Source organism: Elephas maximus, chromosome 22 (assembly GCF_024166365.1).
Source record: "Elephas maximus indicus isolate mEleMax1 chromosome 22, mEleMax1 primary haplotype, whole genome shotgun sequence".
Classification (NCBI taxonomy): Eukaryota; Metazoa; Chordata; class Mammalia; order Proboscidea; family Elephantidae; genus Elephas; species Elephas maximus.
Window position 1 is genome coordinate 76,939,198 of NC_064840.1, and position 10,513 is coordinate 76,949,710.

At 41.4% G+C, this 10,513-nt stretch overlaps 1 protein-coding gene across 12 annotated transcripts in view; it reads left to right on the top strand.

Annotated features, from left to right (window-relative positions):
• The window catches only part of PCM1 (pericentriolar material 1), a 112,154-nt gene that overhangs the window by 81,986 nt on the left and 19,655 nt on the right, over positions 1-10,513 (top strand). For all 12 annotated transcript variants that reach the window (XM_049866615.1, XM_049866619.1, XM_049866623.1 and 9 more), the window contains 6 exons: positions 2,591-2,726; positions 3,218-3,375; positions 6,054-6,129; positions 6,646-6,902; positions 9,798-9,890; positions 9,986-10,103. In XM_049866615.1, the coding sequence (XP_049722572.1) occupies positions 2,591-2,726; positions 3,218-3,375; positions 6,054-6,129; positions 6,646-6,902; positions 9,798-9,890; positions 9,986-10,103 (838 nt within the window). The remainder of the gene's footprint in view (positions 1-2,590; positions 2,727-3,217; positions 3,376-6,053; positions 6,130-6,645; positions 6,903-9,797; positions 9,891-9,985; positions 10,104-10,513) is intronic.

Sequence of the window (10,513 nt, forward strand, 5' to 3'; positions counted from 1 at the left end):
GAATAGAGTGGAACTTCCTCAACTCAATAAAGAATGTCTTCAAAAGACGTATACCTAACAGCACACTTAGTGATGAGAAACTAGACACTTTCCTCCTAAGACTGGGAAGACAACAAGGATGGCCCCTCCCACCACTCTTAACACCTTACTGGAAGTCCTAGCTAATGCAGTAAGGAAAGAAAGTGAACATTATTCAGAATGGGGCGGAAGAAATACAACTACTTTTGTTTGTAGGTGATACAAGTGTCTATGTAAAAAATCCCGAAGAATCAACAAAAAAAGTCTTGAACTAATAATTATAGCAAGGCTGCAGGATACAAGGTTAATACAGGGGAGTCAGTTGTTTTCCTATATACCAGCAGTGAGCATTGGAATTTTGAAATTTAAAACAACATCATTTACATTATCAAAAATAAAATAGGTATAAATCGAGGAAGATACATATGTACAAGATCTATTTGAGGAAAACTACAAATCTCTGATGAAAGAAATCAGAGGTCTAAATACATGGAGAGGTAGTATGTGTTTGTGGACAGGAAGGCTCAGTATTGTCAGTTTTCCTGACATAGATGGAATGCAGTTGGAATTAAAATCCCAGCACATTATTTTGTGGATATCAAAATAGACAAAAGACCCAGAATACCCACCACAATACTGAAGGAAGAATGTAGTTGGAAGACTGACACTACCCAACTTTAAGACTTTACTGTAAGTAATCAAAGGAGCCTCTGTGGTTCAGTGGTTGAGCACTCGGCTTGCTATCCAAAAGGTTTGCTGTTCAAAGTCACCAGCTGCTATGCAGGAGGAAGGTGTGGCAGTCTGCTTCTGTAAAGATGACAGCCTTGAAAACCCTACAGAGCAGTTCTGCTCTGTCCAATAGGGTCACTGTGGGTTGGAATCAATGCAGCTGCAATGGGTTTGGCTTGTTTTTTTAATAAGTAATCAAGACAGGGTGGTATCAGCAAAAGAACAGACAAATAGATCAGTGGATCAGAATAGAGTCCAGAGTAGACCCACACAAATACAGTCAACTGACCTTTGACAAGGAGCAAAAGCAGTTCAGTGGAGAGAGGGTAGTCTTTTCAACCAATGGTGCTGAACAGCTGGACATCCACATGCAAAAAACAGTATAGACACAGAGATTACATCTTTAACCAAAATTAACTCAGAATGGGTCACAGACATAAGTGTTAAATGCAGAGCTGTACATTTCTGGAAGCTAACATAGCAGAAAATCTAGGTCCCCTGAGTTTGGCAGTAGGTTTTTAGATACAACACACCAAAAGCACAATCCATAAAAGAAAAAAATGGATAAGATGGATTTCATTAAATTTAAAACCTTCTGCCTTGCAAAGGACACTGTTAAGAGTATGAAAAGACAAGCCCCAGATTGAGAGGGAGTATTTGCAAAACGTGAAGCTATACAAAAATCTCTTTAAACTCAGCATTAGGAAAACAGAGAACTGAAAAAGTGGGGAAAAGATTTGAACAGACACCTCAGCAAATAAGATATACAGATGACAAAATAAGCATATGAAAAAATGCTGGACATCATATGTCACTAGGGAATGACAGATTGAAAAACGAGCCACCACTACACACGCTCCCAGTGGCTGAAATCGCAAACACTGATAACCACCATATGCTGGTGGAGACGTGGAGCAGCCGAGCCGCAGTCATTGCTGGCGGGTATGCAGGATGATGGGGCCACTCGGAACAGTCGTAATTTCTTGTAAAGCTAAGCGTAGGCTTACTGTATGGGTCTGGCAGTTGGTCTCCTGGGTATTTACCCAAATGAATTGAAAACATGTCTGCACAGAAACCTGCATATGAATGTTCATAGAAGCTTTGTTTATAATTGCCAGAAATGGGAAGCAACCAAACTGTCCTGCGCTAGGTGAATGGATAAGTAAGTCATGGTACCTCCGTAATGGAGTATTATTCATTGATAAAAAGAAATGAGTTATCAAGCTATAGAAAGACGTGGAGGAACCTTAAATGCATATTGCTAAGTGAAAGAAGCCATTCTGAAAATGCTACCTGCTATATGATTTCAACTATCTGACATTGTGGAAAAGGTAAAACTAGAGACAGGGTAAAGATCTGGGGTTCAGGGAGACAAGGGGAGGCATGAAGGAAGGAGTGAGTCAAGCCCAGGGCACTTGTAGGGCAGTGAAACCATTCTGCATGATACTATAATGGTGGGCACATAATACCATGCAGTTGTCAGAACCCATAGAACTGCACAACTTGAAGAGTGAACCCTAATGTAATCTATGGGCTTTAGTTAATACAATGTATCAATATCAGTGTGTCAGTTTTGTAACAAATGTGCTGCCCTCTCATGCAAGACGTTGATAATAGAAACTGCAGTGGGGGTGAAGGGGGTGCGTGGGAACTCTTGCTTTCTGTATAATTTTTTTGTGAAACTAAAACCACCCTAAAAGTGTGTTAAAAAGCAGAGCTTTCAAAAACAGTTTCTTTTATTGTTTCACAAGATAATGAACATTATAGTTTCAGTGACAGACTCATTGTATGCCTATTTAAAATCCACATGAGGAGCTAATCACTCAGATTTATCTGTGGGTAGGACAAGGACGAGACCGAGATACCCAAGCAGACTCAGACGTCTGAGGTACGCGGCGGCGAAGGCCCCAAAAATGTGACATCTGATGCTTCTGACCAAGAGGAAGAAGAAGAAAGTGGAGGATGTCCAGTGTCGATTAGTAAGTTTAAAGGCTCTGCACTGTTTTTATGCGTTGCTTCTCTGTAGGAGCCCTGGTGGCACAGTGGTTAAAGCGCTTGGCTGCAAACCGAAAGGTCAGCGGTTTGAACCCACCAACCGCTCCTCAGGAGAAAGATGTGGCATTCTGCTTCTGTATAGATTACAACCTTGGAAGCCCTACGGGGTGGTCCCAGCCAGTCCTGCAGGGTCACTGTGAGTTGGAATCGACTCAGTGGCAGTGGGTCTTGGTAGGTCACTTCTCAGCACAGTTGGGTGGAGTGTGACAGAGTATAGAATTCAGTGCCAGGCAACTCTGACTTCAGATTCATCTGCCCGTGTGACCCTGTCCACATTACTTGTCCTCGATGTCCTGGTTTGCTGGTACTCGCTGTTTTGGTATTGTAGACACCTTTGCAGTGTAGGTATTTTCATTGTAATAAGTAGTAATTAAGTGCTGAAACTTAACTGAAAATTGTGTATTAATCAACTTAGATTTGTCTAAAGCTGAAACTCAGGCTTTGACTAATTATGGAAGTGGAGAAGATGAGAATGAGGATGAAGAAATAGAAGAATTTGAAGAGGGGCCTGTAGATGTCCAGACTTCACTTCAGGCCACCACTGAGACTACAGAGGAAAATGACCCCGACCAGGTATTCCAGGACAGACCAGCGCACCTCCCACCAGCCCTCCTTTATAGGAAAGCAGATCCTCCTCGCAGATACCAGGGTTACAGCCTACCCGTTCTCATTTTCAGGAATACAGGCCTCTTGAGTAGGCTTATTTAAACCTGAAACACTATTTTTATATTTAGCAGTATTTAAATTTAAAGTACTTCAGTCTTTTATATTTTTGTAAAAAGCCTTAAAAACTATGAGATTACTTTAGAAAATCTGAGTTTTTGTCTTTAGTGTTTTTATCCCATTCATATGTGGAAGTAGTTCTACAGGTCCAGTGGGGCCAAGTCAGAGGCTGATAACAAAAATCATCCCCTTCCCCACCTTCGCCTCACCCTGCCCCAGAGGCAGGACTTTGAGTGATTTTTTTCTGCTACTTGCCTTTCTGTTTCTAAATACTCTGCATGTATGCTTGTGTGTTTCTGAATATTATGCGTGTGTGAAAAAGTTCTACTCTGTAGTACACGGGGTCGCCATGAGTCGGAATTGATGGCAGTGGGTTTGGTGTTTTTTTAACGCATATATTATATATACTGTCATTATCTACTGACTTCTTAACGGTAGAAGAGGGTTTCTTAAGTCACTTACACCCTTACTCCCTGGATCATTTACCATTTTTTCCTCTTATTATATCTTTATTGGTTACATTTATGTTTAACCAAATATTTAGATTTAACTATCGTTTATGCAGACTGACTACTGAGCCAAGTAAATATTATTACTTAGCCTTACACATTTTTTTCTCCTTAACTCAGTATTTGTCTTAATTTTTTATTTACTTAATTTTCTTGGAACCTATGCCGAAGTCTTTGCCACACCCTCCACCATCTGTACAAAGCTTGTGGTAGAATTTTCTGCAATGGATGGAACTTGCCTGGAGCACTCCTCCCTCCTGCCTAGATGTGGCTGTTCTCTGGACCTGCTGAGTAGACACCAACCTGTAGTCCTTTGTGCGTCTTCTTTGTCAGGGCCTTGTTTCTGAGGTCAGACCTGGTTTCACTGTCTTGGTGGGTTGCCTCATTGTGACAGAGCACATCTTCCAGGACCTCTCTGAGGACGAGCACATAGAAGATAAATGTTTTCAGACTGTATGCCTGAGAAAATCGTGATTTTTCCTCACTGAAAATCACTTTTCCTCAGCTCTTTGAAGGCACTGCGTGATCGTGTTTTCATTGCCACCGTGGAGAAGTCCAGTGCCTTTCTGAGTTCTCATCCTCTGTGTTTACCTGTTTTCCCCTCCTTCCGTCAGAAGCTTTCTCCCCTGGAGTTCTGAAATTTTGCAGTGATCTACGTCATCGCAGGTCTTTTTTCATTCACTCTGGTGGGTACTGGGTGGGTCTTTTAAATCCATACCATGTCCTTCAGTGTGGGTCAGTTTTCTTACATTGTTTTCTTTATTTCTCCTTTGTAGAATTAATATCATATATTAGCCCTCATAGATTGATCTTTTAATTTTCTACTGTCTTCCTTTTGTTGCTTCTCTCTCCTTGTTTTACTTTCTGGGAGATTACCTCGACCTTAAAACTTGTATGAAATCATCTTTATTTCAGCTGTAGTAAATTTAATTTTTAAGACCTTTTTTCCTGATTGTTAATTTTTTATTAAAAAAAAAAAAAGAACCCATTGCCGTTGAGTTGGTTCCAACTCATAGCAACCCTGTAGGACAGAGTAGAACTGCCCCGTAGGGTTTCCAGGAAGCAGCTGATGGATTCAAACTGCTGACCTGTTGGTTAGCAGCCTGAGCTCTAAGCGCTGCTCCTGTTATTTCGTGACAGCAATATCTTCTCTTATCCACCTGGAGGTTCTTCAGATCTCTGCTGACCCTTGATGCCTATATCAAAGAATGATGTACCAAAAAGCTGGTTGGGAACTGTTGGGCTTTATTTTAGGGCAGCTGGGGAGACAGCCAGCTTTTCAGTAGGCACCGCTGAATATCTGTATCTGTCAGTCTTGTCTTTGGGTGGTTTAGTTTCTCCAACAGAGGGTCCTCAAGCTTCCTCCTGCCTGGGGTGTGTGAACTTGGCTGCTGGTATCCTGGAGCTAGGTTTAGGAAGAGGCTGCGGGTCCCACCGTCATACAGTGTGGCACCAAATCCCCTGTTTTCAGTGACACTTTGTCCTGTCATCATTTGTGCTTTCTGCCTTCCCACTCCCACCCCATTCCCCCAGGTCTGGTTCTTACAGGTACGTTATCTCCAAATCTTCCATTTTCTGTTGAGGTTGGAGGAGGGAACCTAGATATTCACCTTTTCCTTAAACAGCAACCACCAGCACCACCAGGCTCTTCCTTTCTGGAATCTGGACCTTCCATGTTTGGGGTGAATCTCAGCTGTCATTCTCTCCCCCGTCCTGCCCCCCTCCTCCACCTGCCATCTGCATATGTGTGCTTCAGAGCACAGGAGCCTGATAGAGGCTAAGAAAGCAGCAGTCATAGAGTGGAACATGCAGTACTACAGTTCTCTGTCATTTTGAGGTGGTTTATGAAGAAAAGGAAACCTTTTTACGGATCCGTCTTGAAATTGCAACCAAAGCTGCCTTCAAACCCTGTAGAAGAGATTTCACAGTTATTTTCTGTGAAGGGCTCAGGTAACCAGTTCCCATGGAGTCAGGATATATTTTAGGTGCTGTTAAAACCTGTCTTTTCAAACCTTCTAGGTTCTGCAGCACGACTTTGAAAAAACAGCAGAAAGCAGAAATGTCCCATTGGAACAAGAACCCACTGCTACTAAAGGTAAGAAATCTAAGTGTTTAGTTCTCAGATTATCTAGTGAGCCTTTTCTGTGCTTTAAAACTAAAAAGTCTTAATTCCTAGCAGTTGTGAGTTTGGAGGTGTTTTGGACCTGATGTATGCCTCCCCAAGTCCTTTGTGGGAAACATGAGAAGGCTGTGTTTCTGCAAAGAGCTGTCAAAGTAGGCAAGTAGTAACTGCCCAAGACAACTCTTTAACCCTTTTGTACCTAGATACAAATATGGGGAGTTTTTTTTCTTAATGTCTGTTCCTGACCTCAAAGTGGCTCATTAGAAATAGGATAGATTTCAGGAATCTGGTTTTTCAGACAGCCCCAGATGAATCTGATCAACTAGATTGGAGAGCCGCTGATAAGGAAAACTGACAGCTGCCTTTCCTTTTGGGTGTTAACACTTCCTGATCACACTCACACATGCAGATTGTCATCAGCTGGTGTAGTCTAGAGTAAAACGGAACAACTGCAGAATTACACTAAGGTTAACTTTCTTCTGATGACAGATGACGAGGATAGCACTCCTGTGAAACCCTGTTACCTCAGTATCGTGGAAAATGAGCAACCTCTAAGTAGCGCTGCCTGTGAGGACTCCCTGGCTACCACCGACTCATCGAAACAGCCTGACCCTTTGCCGTTACCGCTGACTGAAATTGAAACCTTAGTGCCTAGAGTCAAAGAAGTGAAATCTGCGCAGGAAACACCCGAGAGCTCCCTGGCTGGCAGTCCTGACACCGAGTCGCCTGTGCTAGTGAATGACTACGTATGTATCCTTACGCTTCCACGTATTTCTGTTTTTCATTTCTCTGCGTTTTTAGGTGAGCACTGTGAGCAGACAAGCCAAGCTCAGCTTTAACTGCAGAAGAATTTTTATTTCTTACCCAAGCCTATTTTAAGCTTGAGCAGAAGGGTGGTAGTAAGTTAAGGTGACTATCTCAAAACCTAAAAGCGATTCTGCCTTTTTATAGTTTTGAGAGCCAGAGACCTGAGGTTTAGGCAGCAATCTTGAGAGAGTTTAAGTTAGGTACATCTGAGGTAATACAGGTGCGATACGTGAATCGTCATTCATCTCGTACGCCACTGGTGCTTAACTTCTCAACCGTTTAGACGTTTCATAAATCTTTGACAAACCCAAAAGCTTACGTTGGAATGGGGAATACATTAATTTGACAGCATGAGAGTTCTTGTCTCTATTCAGTGAAAAAAGGTAGGACAAGGTATTAGGAAATCTGTACTGATGGTAGTAGGTAGTTTCGTTGCACTTTAGACCTTTGTTCTGATTTAATTTTATAGGCAATAGGTTGTTTTTTGGATCCTTGGGTTGTATATGTTTTATATAGTTTTTATTGTCAATAAAGAAGCAGGGATTTATAATTTAGTGTCAGAACCAAGTAAGTACTCATAGACCCAAGAAACGTGCTTCATGCTGTTCATTAGCACAGGTTCCCTTTGTAAAGGTGTACCTACAGTTAAGGTTTCATCATTGCTTTTTTCAAAAAGAGAGCTTATATTGCTTCGAAAGCATTGTGAGAAAGAGTAGTTCTTTTAACTCAGTTTTGTTTGCCTCAACAGCAATAATATTACGCATTTAAAATTCTGAAATTAACTGCTAGGTTTATTCTTAATCATTTGATCAGTGCATAGAATTGTTACAGGAGATATCCAGTTGAAATTAGCTTGAAGTTAGATAATAGAAGGCCCTAAATATGAATTTCAGGCAGGAGACGTTTATGAAGGTTTGTGCAGGTAAGGTTGATGCAGGTTAACCTGACGGCTGTGTGAGAGGCATTGTCAAGGAGCCGTGTCAGGAGGCTGCACTCTCCTGTTGTTGCTAGATGCCTTCCAGTCAGTTCCGACTCACAGCGACCCCGTGTGACAGGGCTTTCTAGGCTGTAATCTTTCCCGGAGCAGATCGCGAGGTCTTTTCTCCTGGGGAGCCCCTGGGTGGGTTCAGACCACCAACCTTTTGAGCACCTAAGGGTTGCACTACAGGGCTCCTTGTCCATCCTCCCGGAAGTATGAAATCAGAGCTAAATGAGAGTAGCGTGGGAGAGAAAGAAAAATGTAAGGTTTGCCTCTTGGGTGATTTTGTAGAACTAATATTAGAAGGGAGAACTAGGAGGAGAAAAAAATTCAGGTTTCGGAAAAACACAGCTTGAGGTAAGCACGAAAATGAGTTCCTAAATCTGCCTGAGCCTTCACAGAGTCAGCGTTGAAGAGCTTGCAAACGCGCACTTCGAGTTGGCTGGATACGGGTCTGCCGCGTTCTGTAAGCACACTAGGAAACAGCAGTTGTTTTTAGAATTATTTTAGCTCTTAGGGTAATTACTACTGTTTTTCCCTTAGCCTGCATAAATTGGCCCCCTTTTTAATAAAATGGGAACAAGTATCTTACTAATACTTACATGCTTTAATAACTTTTACTTGGCGTTATCTTTTGTATCCTAAGGCAATATAGTAATGCTGGATGATAAATTATTAGAGAATATTTTATGGCTAGACTTATATTTATGTACCTTTACCAAAGATGGTTTCTGTCAATGGGGAAAGAGATTAAATAAATAGTATTAAGTTACAGTGAGATATTTTCAGAATTGGAGGGGACAAAAGGATAGTCCTTATAGGAAAAGGAAACCCTGGAGGTGTAGTGGTTAAGTGCTACACCTCCTAAGCAAAAGGTCAGCAGTTCAGACCAGGCGCTCCTTGGAAACTCTATAGGGCAGTTCTGCTCTGTTCTGTAGGGTCACTAGGAGTCAGAATAGTGGCAACGGGTTTTGCTTGGTTTTATAGGAAAAGGATAAATACATGAAAATGCCACCCCTGCTTTCTAGGGTTAACAACTACCTCACCCATACATTATTGGGTGCTATTCTTGTTAAAGGAGCCCTGGTGGTGTAGTGGTTAAAGCACTCAGCTACTTAACCAAAAGGTCAGCAGTTCGAACCCACCAGCCGCTCTGCGGGAGCAAGATGTAGCAGTCTGCTTCCGTAAAGACTACCACCTTGGAAACCCTGTGGGGCAGACCTCTGTCCTGTAGCATCGCTGTAAGTTGAAATTGATGGCAGTGGGTTTGGGGGTTTCGGTTATTCTTGTTCAAGTACTCTGTTTTGTTCTTTCCTTGAGTTGTGAATTTTTATGAGTCAGAATATCACGATACTTAGCAATGGCTTTTTTAAACTGATTCTTATGACAAATAGGACTATTCTTCGTAAAATTGATGTAGAAAACCATCAAAGTTCAGTGAGTATAGAAACCATATTTTTACTTTCAAGAACCTCTGCTTTAGAATTCACCCGTGTAGCCTGTAAACTGGACTCAGAGAGGTTAGAAAGGTAAGAAATGCATGAAGCTAGTCAGGTGTATGAGAACAGGTGTCTTGTCACTTGTGTTAAACCCAGCATAGTCCCTACCTGTTATGCTGTCTTTTAAAACCTGAAGGCCAAACAAAAAAGCTAGACAGTGTGTCCACAGCTGCACAGGCCTGACCCTTCCTGTGAATCCAGAATCTGGCTTTATTCATAGAGCTGAATATAGGAGAAGACTGAATACGATGGCACGGTGATGTGTACTTACACATAAGAGCCCACGTTGTATCTTGCCATGGATGTCTTGATTTATGTCCCGACGTAGCATTACATATCATTTGCTTCACTTACAGGAAGCAGAATCTGGTAACATAAGTCAAAAATCTGATGAAGAAGACTTTGTGAAAGTTGAAGATTTACCACTTAAACTGACAATATATTCAGAGGTATTTGGCTGTCTTTTCTTTAATTATACTTGTCTTTATAAGACAAATATTGTTGAGGTGAAAAATGATTCCATTTTTTAATTTTCATTCCAAAGGCAGACCTGAGGAAGAAAATGGTAGAAGAGGAACAGAACAACCATTTGCCTGGGGAAATAGGATGTGAGACACAAACCGAAGAGTTAGCTGGGAATCCTCAGAGGCTGAAAGAACCTGGTAAGAGTCATCGGTTTTAACCTTCTTGTATTGAAAAACTGTTAAAACTTGATACCATCATTTTGTTTTTAAAATGTGCTGCTATTCACGAGTACTCAGGAGACTTAAGCCAATTTTTGGAAAGGAAATATACTTCCGTGAAAATTTTAGTTCAGTCGCCTAATTTACAAAACGGTAGTACCAGATAATTTTTGCTTTTAATCTTCAGTTTTAGCAAAGTAATATGTTCACATGGTATAAGAAAAAAAGGGCCAAAAGAGTTAACAGTAAATAGCCAAGAGCCTGTTTTTTTTTGCTTTAGGAGGAGACTCCTGTAACTCTGACATGCTTGTATTTTTTCTAAGTTTATGAAATTCAGCTAATAATCTCATCATCCTTATGAAAAGTATTTAGACTTACTCCTTCTCTTC